At 37.6% G+C, this 13,954-nt stretch overlaps 1 protein-coding gene across 1 annotated transcript in view; it reads left to right on the top strand.

The window, feature by feature from the left end:
• The window catches only part of DPH6 (diphthamine biosynthesis 6), a 198,399-nt gene that overhangs the window by 150,488 nt on the left and 33,957 nt on the right, over positions 1-13,954 (top strand). The window contains exon 6 of the mRNA XM_070797236.1: positions 8,959-9,020. Within this exon, the coding sequence (XP_070653337.1) occupies positions 8,959-9,020 (62 nt within the window). The remainder of the gene's footprint in view (positions 1-8,958; positions 9,021-13,954) is intronic.

Raw genomic sequence — 13,954 nt, 5'->3', positions numbered from 1 at the left:
GGGGAGAGACCAGTCTAGCCAGTAATCAATTTCCTATTTGTGTACACAGTCTGGAACACTCCGAGAGGTTCACGGAGTTCCATAGAGAAGAGAAGAGGGAGGAAGGACATAGAGGCGACCAGGAGGAGAGGAGGGGCAGTCAAAAGGAGAGGGACCAATCTAACCTCTGATCAATTCCCTAAGTTTTCTCCACAGCCTGGAACACCCAAAGAGATTCTCAGAGTTAAGTAGAGAAGAGAAGGGGGAAGGAGGAGATAGAGGGGCCCTTGGGGAGGAAAAAGGAGTGTCAAAAGGGAAGAGAGCAATCAAGCCAGTAATCACACTCCTAAGTTAAAATGGGTACTGATTTTGGTTTCTTAAAGTACAGAATTGATAACAAATACCAAAAAGCAAAGGTTAAAAATCTAGAGTAGATGTTAGACTAAAAAAGCAAAACAAAATCATGAAAGTTATATAAAACAATATGAAATTTGCTTTAAAAATAGGGTCTTTTTTTCCCAAGGTAATATTAGGTTTAAAAATGAAAATTAAAGGAGTAATAAAGAACTTAAAAATTTTTTTTAAATTGTTTAATTTAAAAATGATAATGGTAAAATATGTCTAGGAATTTCTCTGGAGCTGTTGTGGGCAGTGTGTGGGCAGTTCAGTTTCACATAGTTCCTTGTTCCAGCTTATACTTCTTCTCAAGGTCTATAGGTCCCTTCCAATGTAGCCAGTGCTAACTACAGGGTTTTAATCTGTTGCACCTGTCACTTCCAAAGCTGTTCCCACTTCTTTGTTTACTTTGGCTTCTTCTGTTTGCAAGTCTCTTCAGTATCTACCTTCCACTCTGACACAAGGGGGCAAAGGTGGTCATTTATTTAGGCTCACTTGTTCAGTTGTGCTGCGGGGAGGGAGGAACACTGGAAACAAATATCACTGGCATGTATGGGGAGTGCTCACAGTGCCTGGGCCACACTGGGTTTGCCTCCCACTCACGGCCTGTGTGCCTTTCCAGTCTACACTGCTCAGGCTCCAGGTTGCTCTGCCAGGGAACTGTCTGAAGCAGGCCCTGGGTTGCATGCACTTCCCAGATCTACGCCACTCAGATTCAGATTCTCAGGTCTCCACAAAGGCACAGACTCAGTTGGGCCTGCATTTTGTGTCCTTCTCAAGTACAAGAAGGTCAGGCGATCAGAAGCTTGGCGAGCGTACTCTTCCCAGCTGGGCGGTGAGTTTTATCACTTCCCCGGTCCCAGCTGCTCAGTGTCCTGGGTGCGCAGTGGGAACACTGTCTCAGGTGTGCTGTTGTCTCTTCTGAGGCGCTGATCTCTGGCTGTGACCCTCCTGATGGATATCAACCGTCCAGGATCCCAGGAAGACTTGGTTAGCAACTGGGAGCCTGCTCACAGTTTGCTAGGGGATGCTGTCTCTGGGGCTGAGTTTGCCCCTTTCCTTCAGGCTCTGACTGTCACCCACCTGCCTCCCTGTCTCCAGCGGGGGATGGGCTGGTCCACAGCTGGCTAACTCTCCTCTGGTATTCGCTCAGTCCTTTGTTCTGTGAGCAGTCTGGCAATGCTTTAGGTTAGAGCTTTTTGCAGGAAAGTTCTCTCTCTCTCTCTCTCTCTTCTTTTTTTTTCCCTCCCTGGCTATCCCACAGTTTGGGTTACTATCTCAGGTTAGCTCCCTCAGATTGCCCTCAGGGCATTCAGGCCTGGTCCTAACCCTGAGCAGTGCAGCCAGCGCCTCCCTGTTAAGCCCCAGCTTTCTGTTGGCGGATGCAAGTGTCTAGGCTACTTCTCTGCTGGGAGTTGCAGTTAGGCACTTAATCTGTGGGTTTTATTTATTTACTTTTTCCTCCCAGTTATGTTGCCCTCTGAGATTCCAAAACTCCCCACAGACCCGCTGATGAGAGGGTTTCCTAGTGTTTGGAAACTTCTCCTCTTTTAAGACTTCCTCCCCGGGATGGATCTCTGTCCCTAACTCTTTTGTCTCTCGTTTTATCTTTTATATTTTGTCCTACCTCCTTTTGAAGACAATGGGCTGCCTTTCTGGGTGCCTGGTGTCCTCCGCGAGTGTTCAGAAGTTGTTTTGTGGTATTTGCTCAGCGTCCAAATGATCTTTCAATGAATTTGTAGGGGAGAAAGTGGTCTCCCCATCTTATTCCTCCACCATCTTAGGACCGCCCCCAAAAGCTTTAAAGTTTTATTTATTCTAATTGTTTCAGCTCCATAGGATTTTCAGTGCTTATCCTAGGAATAAATAAATTGAAAATATTTCTTTGAATACACAAAAATCTTGAAATAATCGACTAATTTTTACCTTGGTATGCTTCTATGATGAATATGGGTTCATCTGGAAAAAATGTTCTCAATGTGACTTATGTTTACATATTTTACTGACTCTCTTATCTAAAGGCAAGCCAAATCACTTTACTGGTATGTCATGGAATACAGCCATCTTTGAAATGAGATATAACAGATATTTCTCTAATAGTTCAGACCTGGGGCCTGATAACTTTGCAGTGAATTTAAAGACTGCAAGGAAAATGGGAAGACTCTGGATTTGATCTTTCAGTGCCAACCTATATAAAGCCATGTGCTCTTAAAATACTTTTCATGCATTTTAGATAGGTATTTATTTACTCCCAGATCCTTATTAAGAACACAAAACATAAATTCATAGATTCAGTCATGAGAGACTGAAAGCATTATAAACATCACTGTGAATTAGGAATGAATAGAATACAAAATAGTTCAGAACTGAAGCTGTGGGGCTGTACTACCAAGGGTCAGGAAATAGGCAAAAGTAATTGGACGATCATAGCCCTCTATGAGGGAGAACCTGAAAAAGATAAAAATAAAGCATCCATTAAAGAAAAAGCAATCAGTTAGAAAACTAAATCACTCAAAACAGTATGATGTGAAAAGAAACAATTAGAAATTTCGGCAGTGAAATATGGTCATTTAAAAAACAAAATATTGCAGTGGGCAGAATAAACTCTAGATGAACCAAGTCAAAGAGAAAATGAGTGAAGCAGAAAAAAATAATTCACCCAGAAGGCAATTCCTAGGTCAGAAAGATCCCCTGGAAAAGGGAATGGATAGGCACTCCAGTATTCTGCCTAGAAAGTTCCATGGACAGAGGAGCCTGGAGGGCTGCAGTCTATGGAGGTCTCAAAGACCTGGACCTGACTGAGTGACTAACACTTTTCTATGGTTTTGAATGTGTGTTAAAAATTACCAGTGATTACTGAAAGAGTAGAAATCCAGTATACAGCTTTCTAATCAGCCAAGAAAACAGGCAAAACACTGTTTTGATCTTTTTTTTGTTTATTTTTTGGTATGAGGCAGAAAATGGCAAAGGAAAAATGATATATAAAGTTTAATATAACAAGAAGTCCACAATAAGGTGACAGAAACAGGTCCAGAAAAAAAAATGTAGAATATAAAAAATATAAAATATTTAAGCTCAATTCTGTGAACTTGCATTTATAAGATAGAATAAAATTTTTCAAACCCTGGTTATGTGTAAATCAGAAAAATATTAACAAAAGAAAGCTGAAATTATAATGTTGATAAATAGAATGTATGATAAAAGTCATATGTGGAGATGAAAAGCTCACTACTTCTCGATAAAGGAATAATATTCTCAAAAGTTTTAGAAATTATGAATTTGTGTGTAACAACTTACTTCTCAAGTGTATAAAACAAAATTGACAGAATTATAACAAACTATTAAAACCAAAATCGTACTGAGAGTTTATGCCACCCCTTTATTTGAAATAATAGTTCATGTAAATAAAATATTAGTAAGGTCATAGAAGATTTGAACAGCAGAATTAACAATTAAGGTCATGATTTTGTGTGTTTAAGTATAAAATCTTATTTTGCAAAACTAAGATCATGGCATCCAGTCCCATCACTTCATGGCAAATAGATGGGGAAACAATGGAAACAGTGAGAGACTTTATTTTGGGGGGCTCCAAAATCTCTGCAGATGGTGACTGCAGCCATGAAATTAGAAGATGCTTGCTCCTTGGAAGAAAAGCTATGACCAACCTAGACAGCATATTAAAAAGCAGAGACTTTGCCAACAAAGGTCCATCTAGTCAAAACTATGGTTTTTTTCAGTAGTCATATATGGATGTAAGAGTTGGACTATAAAGAAAGCTGAGTGCTGAAGAATTGATGCTTTTAAACTGTGGTGTTGGAGAAGACTGTTCAGAGTCCGTTGGACAGCAAGGAGATCCAACCAGTCCATCCTAAAGGAAATCAGTCTTGAATATTTATTGGAAGGACTGATGCTGAAGCTGAAAAACTGACTCATTGGCAAAGACTGATTCTGGGAAAGACTGAAGGCAGGAGGAGAAGGGGATGACAGAGGTTGAGATGGTTGGATGGCATCACCGACTCAATGAACATGAGTTTGAGCAAGCTCTGAGAGTTAGTGATGGACAGGGAAGCCTGCATGCTGCAGTCCACAGGGTCACAAAGAGTTGGGCACGACTGAGTGACTGAACTGAACTTGCTTTCAACAGATCCACTTTCCAAGCACAGATGGGGCATTTATAATATGTAATTATCTATAAGTCATGAAGAAACTTTACCAAATTTTGAAGAATTGTAGTATAAAGATATAGTCTTGACCATATGCAGTCAAATTAGAAAGGAAAAAAAAGTAGTAGAAGTAAACAAACATGTTTGACACAAGAGTAATCTTAAATAACAATAAAAATGACAAAATATTGACAACTGAATGACAACAAATGTGCCACTTTCAAATCTTTTGGGATGCAGCTAAATTGGTATTTAAAATCTTTCTATTAAAAAAATAAGAAATATGTAAATATAAATGAATCAAGTGTTCAAATCAAGAATCCAGAATAAATAAACTACTGAATAAATATAAATAGAAGCAAGGAAGTAATAAAAGTAAGAGTAAAGTTTATGAAATTAAAAGTCAGAGAAAATATTAAAAACAGCAAAAAACTGGCACCTTGATGAAACTCCTCAAGTTGCCAAATATGTGACAAAATCTATCTAACGTAAAAGACTGGTCACCAATAAAGTCTTCTACCTTATGTGAATTCATGAAATAAACAGCCTTTGTTTAGAGATGTTTCAGTATTATTAAGAAAAGATGATGAGTAGTCTATTAGAAAAATGGTCGAAGAATATGAAGAGTCATTTCACAGTAAAAAATAAAAATTATAAATCTGGCTGCAAATTTCTGAAAAACATGTTCCACTGCAATCATACAAGAGTTGCTATTCAGTCACCAGGTAGTGTCTAACTCTTTGCAACCGCACTGACTGTAGCATGCCAGGCTTCCCTGTCCCTCATTATCTCCTGGAGTTTGCCCAAATCGTGTCCATTGCATCAGTGATGCCATCCAATGAACTCATCCTGTTACCCTTTTTACCTCCTGCCTTCAGTTTTCCCCAGCATCAGGGTCTTTTCCAATAAGTCACCTGTTCACATCAGGTGGCCAAAGTATTGGAGGTTCAGCTTCAACATCAGTACTTCCAATAAGTATTCAGGGTTGATTTCCTTTAGGATTGACTGGTTTCATCTCCTTGCTGTCCAGGGGACTCTCTGGAGTCTTCTCCAGCACTGCAGTGTGAAAGCCTCAATTCTTAGGCACTCTGCCTTTTTTATGGTCCAACTCTCACATCTGTACATGACTACGAAAGACCATAGCCTTGACTATATGGACCTTTGTCAGAAAAGTGATATCTTTGCTTTTTAACACACTGTCTAGGTTTGTCATAGGTTTCCTGCCAAGAACCAATCGTCTTCTGTTTTCATGGCTGCAGTCACCAGCCACAGTGATTTTAGAGCCCAAGAAGAAGAAATCTACCACTGCTTCCAGCTTTTCTTCTTCTATTTGCTGTGAAGTATGGGTATCCAAAATCACTGCAGATGCTAATTGCAGCCATGAAATTAAAAGACCCTCACTCCTTGGAAGGAAAGTTATGACCAACCTAGACAGCATATTAAAAAGCAGAGATATTACTTTGCCAAAAAAGGTCTGTCTAGTCAAGGCTATGGTTTTCCAGTAGTCATGTATGGATGTGAGAGTTGGACTCTAAAGAAAGCTGAGTGCCAAAGAATTGATGCTTTTGAACTGTGATGTTGAAGACTCTTGAGAGTCCCTTGGACAACAAGGAGATCCAACCAGTCCATTCTAAAGGAGATCGGTCCTGTGTGTTCATTGGAAGGACTGATGTTGAAGCTGAAACTCCGATACTTTGGCCACCTTATGCGAAGAGCTGACTCATTTGCAAAAACACTGATGCTGGGAAAGATTGAGGGCAGGAGGAGAAGGGGATGACAGAGGATGAGATGGTTGGATGGCATCACTGACTCAATGGACATGGGTTTGGGTAGACTCGGCAGTTGGTGATGGACAGGGAGACCTGGCGTGCTATGGTTCATGGGGTCAGAAAGTATCGGACATGGCTGAGTGACTGAACTGAACTGATAGAGATGTTGTGTTTGGCAGAGGTAGGGAAAGGTTTCCATAAACAATACTTTACCCATAAATAAGAGATAGAATTATAACACTCTAGCTATGATAACTGAAAGTAAATTCTACATAAGTTGAATATCTCAATGTGAATACAAAGTTTTAAAACTTCAAAAGGAAAATATAAAAGACTCACATTATTTCCTTGGGGAAGGAAAGAATTTATTACAAAGAAAGGAAAAACATTTTTAAGTAACAATTCTTTTGACTACTATAAGGTTAAAATTTTTATGTTTATCAAAAGACCTTCCCCCAATAAAAAAGTGTAATAACAAGCCACTGGTTAGCAAAATGTTTACTGTGCCCATAATGATGAAGAATCAGCATTCAGAATATATCAAGAACAATTAATCATCAAATAAAAGGGAAAACAGCATTTAAAAAACCAAATGATTTTAATAAGCAGTTCACAGAAGTGAAAACCTGAATGAATGGGCAATGAAATATGGAAAAGTGCTTATTTTTAATAGTAATCATAAGGTTAAAACTAATACAAGTATCCAAAACATTTTTTATATGTCTGTGTATATCAGATTGGCAAAGATGAAAAATCTGATATTAAACTGTTTTCATATTATGGGAACTAGGGGTTTATTTCCTTGATGGTGAAAGTACAAAGTAACAATACTTCTTTGGAGAGCAATTTGGCAATATATAGTAGACTTGAAGATTACATATATAGGTATAAATATATATATATATGTAAAATAGCAATTATAGTTTTTCTACACTATCATGGTAATTTTACATATATGCATATTTAATGCAGCACAGAAAGTTCTTCCTAGTAGAAAAATAGACATTAGAAATAAGTCATTGCCCAGCTGTCCACCTACTGGAAAATGGACATGTAAATTCCATAATGAAATAGAACAGTAAAGATGGATGGACCAGAGCCACAGTAATCAATATAAATAAATCTTTCATTAACAAAGGGAACTGGAAAAAAACAAAAGTTATCATTCATGTTAAAATTTGATATACATGAACAACATCAAATATTGTTTTGGATATGTACACTTGTAGTAAAATTATAAAAGCATAGTTGGGAAATACTTGATAAGAGTGGTTATTCATGTTGAAAGACTAGGGAAAATAGATTAATTAGGGGTAGATATACTGTGAAATTCTATTATGTTGGTGATGTTTATTTCTTGAAGTTGTGGAGGAAATATGGCAAGATATTTATGTTTATTAAATCTGAGTGATGATTACATATGTGTTTGTTTCAAAATATTTCATTTACTTATTCATTTTAAACTTTGAAAAGTGTTCTACATGAATAGAGACTAGAATAAGTCAGTGATTACTTCATCAATGTGTTTACCCAGCCAACTGAAATTTTGCTTTTAGTGAATACACCACGATAAGGGTGCCATGAAGGGAGTTGACTTAATCTACCTAGTGCTACTAGTTTGAGTTGTTTGCTTTGGCTTTACTATATGAGAATCCTCAATCTTTATCTGACTTCCCTTTTATTATTCTGTGTGTGATTATAACAAATATCATGTTACCAAAACAGGCATCCAACTAGAAGCAGAAAATTGTTACTCAGTTCGTATACTCAATAAGCTAAATGGTTTAAACCAATAAAAATGTAAAAATAGCATATTTAAATAAGCTTAAGCTACTGCAAATACTATGGATGTAAATATCTAAAGTGAGTTCATTCATTTCATAGCTGAATTGTGGCATGTGATGTTTTCCCCCTGGAAGATGAATTTTGGAATGTGGGACGAGTTCCTGTTGTCCACAGTAGTCTACCTATACCCCATCACTCACATAAACTCTGCTGTTATCTGTTGGAACACTTTCATCAGAGATTATGCACATGCTACTGCTACTGTAATGATTTTTCAGAGTTTCTTTTTTTCTTAGAAAACACTGTCACACAAGTCGTCATTAAAATACGCTGTCATTTAATTTGGTAATATTTCTGTTCATGTGTTATTAAGTGAATTAATTATATAGGCTTACAGCCTACCACTCTCTTGTTTTCTACTTTTATTCTCCAAATAAGTTTGAAATTTATACAAAATAGGTGTGTCAGAAAAATTCTCACTGTTGTCTCCATGAGTAAAAACAAATTATAATAATTAAAATGCCTTGGATTTCAATTTCATATCTTCTAAATGATAGTTTTTTTCCTATCCTAATTACAGTTCCTCAAAAATGAAAAAGGGATTGAAACAATGCATCTGGTAGTTGATGAAGAGCAATTAAAAAATGAACTGGAATGAAACTTACTTTTCAGGAGCAAGAAAAGCAGTTACCCAAGGGGGATAGAAAAATAAATACTAGCAAAGTAAATTTTGCTTTAGAATCAGAGCACTTTAAAATATATATACACTAGTTTCCTAGGCAAAGAGGAACCAAGGGAATGGAAATGTGTTTTTAAACCTCCAGTTTAATAGTTATGTAAAAAAAATATTTGACCTTTCTTGGCAGGTTTAGATCCAGATAAGCATCTTGGAAAAACCTTGGATCAAATGGAGCCCTATCTCTTAGAGGTAAGAATTTAGAGTATTTCTCAAAATACAGGCATCTAAAGGAGGAAAATAAACAATGCCATGATATGCTGATTATACAATCAATTTTTAGAAATTCTCAGATACATTGATGATACAGCTTTGTGATAAAATTAAACCTCAGATGGGTATGAAAGTGTTTAAAATTAATTACAAAAGTTATGACTACTCTGTTGCGCTCGCTAAAAGAATAATTAAGTAAGCTATATTAAAAAGGAAATTGTTTGTCAAAAAGTTTACTTTTATTTTCCCTGGTAACTCAGACAGTGAAGAATCTGCCTGCAATGCAAGAGACCTGGATTTAATCCCTGGGCTAGAAAGATTCCCTGGAGAAGGGAATGGCAGCCCACTCCATTAGTCTTGCCTGGAAAATTCCATGGACAGAGGAGCCTGGCAGGCTGCAGTCAATTGCAGCCTGAAAAGAGTTGGACACGACTGAGCAACTAACACTTTCACTTTCAAAGTACAGTCCCTGATGGTCTCCATGATAAGGTGCATTTCCATCAGAAATGCAAGAGAAAATTTCCTTTATAGATTATCTAATCTAACCTCTTTTCTTTTACCAATTAGGAAATTAACTTGCCGAGTAGTAAATAAATTATCCCGAGGCTTCAGGTTACAACTGTTTATCATTGTCAAAGTCTAAATGTGTTTTAAATATTAAAGAAAGATCTTGTTATTTTTACTCTATTAACTGTATTATATTTTATTAGAATTAGGGGTCAAATGTTAGGATTAGTATGGCAATTCTGAATTAACGAGAATAGTGTAACTTGGATTTTTGAAATTTTACAGTTACAAAAAATGAAAAAGAAAATCACCCTACTTCTGTGAAAGAAGTAAACTCCTCTATTAAGTTACCATTTTTCCCTCCCATGTTCTTCATCAAATTGTCTCTGGACACTGTTAATGCCAGTGCTGTAATATGAACTGTTAGCAGTTACACCTGTCAGTAACTGTATGTGTTTCACATTTTTCTTTCAGATATTTGATTATTTTATGGCTTATCAATATGTACCAAATGCTTAGAAATCCCTAAAATGTTCATTTCTTGTTTTACTAAGCGTTATGCTTGTACTTAGTCACTCAGTTGTGTATGACTCTTTGCAACCCCATGGACTGTAGCCCACCAGGCTCCTCTGTCCATGGAATTTTCCAGGCAAGAATACAGGAATGGGTTTCCATACCCTCCTTCAGGAAATCTTCCCACCCAGGTATCAAACCCAGGTCTCCCGCATTGCAGGCAAATTCTTGACTGTCTGAGCCACCAGGAAAGCCCAAGAATACTAGGGTGGGTAGCCTATCCCTTCTCCAGGGGATCTTCCTGACCCAGTAATTGAACCAGGCTCTCCTGCATTACAGGTAGATTCTTTACCCAGCTGAGCTACCATGGAAGCCCACCAGGGAAGCCCCTTATTAAGTATTATTAAGCATCTAACATGTGCTAGGAAAATCAGTTCAGTTCAGTTCAGTCACTCAGTCGTGTCTGACTCTTTGTGATCCCATGGACTGCAGCACGCCAGGCCTCCCTGTCCATCAACAACTCCCGGAGTTTACCCAAACCCATGTCCATTGAGTCGGTGATGCCATCCAACCATCTCATCCTCTGTCATCCTCTTCTCCTCCCGCCTTCAATCTTTCCCAGCATCAGGGTCTTTTCCAATGAGTGACATAAATAGTAAAAGATTTGGAAATGAGCTAGGAAAAGATTTGAAAATGAGCTAGGAAAATAGCAAAATATTGAAATGATTATATAATTGTGACAAATTATTTTGATTTCTAGATACTTTGATATCGTTTATGATGGACATGGCTGCTTTCCATGCCCCTCTGATAGGACTCTTTTCACAGTAATTTGTTCTATGCCCAGCATATCTATGTTCACATCTATTCACTACCATTGGGCTAAATTTTGCTTCTACAAAAGCAGTGTAAATAATGTAATTAAACTTACGAGGGTGAAAGAAAGGGAACTTCAGAGATAGGAGACTGGAGTTTTGGCAAAAGATGCTTCTAAAACTTGAAGTTGTGAGGTCAGGTTTCAAGCATCTGTAGATTATTTTTAGAAAGGCAAGTAAAGCTTTAGGATTACCATTATGTTGATTGTGAATTAACCTGTGTGTTACCATAATATGTTTAAACACAGAAATTACTTTATTCTACTTTAGCAAGTTCCTCACAAGACCTGTCAGTCTTACATTTCACAAAAAAATTATCTACCCATTCTCCATAATGACCATTTTATTCCCTCTGCTCCTCAAGTTTCAAATCCCTTCATGTTTTACTGTCAATGTACAAATGGTAGCAAAGTGCTGAATGAATAAAAGCACCATTGAAATAAATTAAAAATACAGGGACACAAAATCATAATACATTTGCAAGGACATAGACAAAAGATACACATGGAATACTTTTAAATATATGTCTGTGATAAGGAAAGGGGGATAAGGAATAGAGATAAATAGGAATTTTTATTTTTTATTTATTGAAGTACAGTTGACGTGCAGTATTATATGTTCAGTTCAGTTCAGTCAGTTCAATCACTCAGTCGTGTCCAACTCTTTGTGACCCCATGAATCGCAGCACTCCAGGCCTCCCTGTCCATCACCAACTCCCAGAGTTCACTCAGACTCACGTCCATCGAGTCAGTAATGCCATCCAGCCATCTTATCCTCTGTCGTCCCCTTCTCCTCCCGCCCCCAATCCCTCCCAGCATCAGAGTCTTTTGCAATGAGTCAACTCTTCGCATGAGGTGGCCAAAGTACTGGAGTTTCAGCTTTAGCATCATTCCCTCCAAAGAAATGCCAGGGCTGATCTCCTTCAGAATGGACTGGTTGGATCTCCTTGCAGTCCAAGGGACTCTCAAGAGTCTTCTCCAACACCACAGTTCAAAAGCATCAATTCTTCGGTGCTCAGCTTTCTTCATAGTCCAACTCTCACATCCATACATGACCACTGGAAAAATCATAGCCTTGACTAGACAGACCTTTGTTGGCAAAGTAATGTCTCTGCTTTTCGATATGCTATCTAGGTTGGTCATAACTTTTCTTCCAAGGAGCAAGCATCTTTTAATTTCATGGCTGCAGTCACCATCTGCAGTATTATGTTACAGATGTACAATATAGTGATTCACATTTTTAAAAGTTATACTCCATTTACAGTTATTCTAAATAATATTGACTATATTTATTATACTTTATAATATATCCCATAGCTTACTTTATATGATAGTTTGTAGCTCTTAATTCTCTACCGCTATGTTGCCTATCCCCCCATCCCTTTTCTCGTTAATAAATAAATGGAAAAATTTAAAATAACAACATAAGGGACTTCTCTGGGGTTCAGTGGCTAAGACTGCACACCCAATGCAGGGGGCCTAGGTTCAGTCCCTGGCCAGGTAATTAAATGCTGCAACTTAAGTTCCTGCATGCCATACCAAAGATCAAAGTTCTGTGTGCTGCAACCAAGACCCGGCACTGCCAAGGAAACAAATAAATAAAATAAATATTTTTAATAAGACATAAGAATACCTGACTGTTACTGCAAATTTGCAATATGGTAAAGTATAAGGTAGCAAAAAAAAGCATAGTTCTTCTGCCCCATGATGCATGTTGCTAATGTGTTGGTGTATTCCCTGATTTTTATTTCCTGAGCTTTTGTTGTACACTCAAGTTCATATCATTAAATATTTGTACGTATTGTATTTGCACAGTTTGGTTCAACTATACATATAGTTTGTCTCCTTTTTTTCTCATTATGATGTGTTTACTTTCCCACAGAACTAAATCTATTTGAAAATACATTAATTAATGGCTGTGTAGATTCCATCATATTCATATTCTACATGTGAATATATTCTTGTTGGGAATATTTGTCTCTATGGTTGGTACAAAAGTAATTGTGGTTTTACATTGTTGAACTTTTGCATTTGATTGGAAACTGTGATTATATTATACATCATTTTCATGCACATCTTACTTTATGTTCTTTTGCTAATGACTTATTACTTGATGTTTATTTTATATTTACTTTAGACTATAAATTTGATGTTAGACAAAAAGCAAATACAAGCGATTTTTTTATTCACGTTCAAAATGAATCATAACGCAGGGAGGCAACTCTCAATATCAATGCATTTGGCCCAGGAATTGCTAATGAACATACAGAGTAATGGTGGTTCAAAAAGTTTTGCAAAGGAGATGAGAACCTCGAAGATGAGGAGCATAGTGGCTGGCCATCAGAAGTTGACAACTACCAATTGAAAGGAGTCATCAAAGCTGATCCTCTTACAACTACAGGATAAATTGTTGAAGAACTCAGCATCAACCATTATAAGGTCATTTGGTATTTGAAGCAAACTGGAAAAGTGAAAAAGCTCAGGAAGTGGGTGCCTCATGACCTGAAAACAAATCAAAAAATTGTTGTTTTGAAGAGTCATCTTTCTTCTCTTATACCATGCAACAACAATGAACCATTTCCCAATTGGATTGTGACGTGCGACAAAGAGTAGATTTTATACAACAAGTGACAATGACCACCTCAGTGCTTGGACCAAGAAGAAGCTCCAAAGCACTTCCCAAAGCCAAACTTGTGCCAAAACAAGGTCATGGTCACTGTTTGGTGATCTGCTGCCCATCTGATCCACTACAGCTTTCTTATTCCTGGCAAAACCATTAGAGAAGTATGCTCAACAGATCCAGTGAGATGCACCGAAAACAGCAATGCCTGCAGCTAGCATTGGTCAACCGAATGGGCCCAGTTCTTCTCCACAACAACGCCTGACCACATGTCACACAACCAGTGCTTCAAAAGTTGAACAAATTGGGCTAAGAAGTTTTGCCTCATCCACCATATTCACCTGACCTCTCACCAAACAGCTACCACTTCTTTAAGCATCTCCACCACTTTTTGCAGGG

Source organism: Bos indicus, chromosome 10 (assembly GCF_029378745.1).
Source record: "Bos indicus isolate NIAB-ARS_2022 breed Sahiwal x Tharparkar chromosome 10, NIAB-ARS_B.indTharparkar_mat_pri_1.0, whole genome shotgun sequence".
Lineage (NCBI taxonomy): Eukaryota > Metazoa > Chordata > Mammalia > Artiodactyla > Bovidae > Bos > Bos indicus.
The sequence above is the reverse complement of the archived record's forward strand: the minus strand, read 5'-3'. Positions and strand labels throughout refer to the sequence as shown.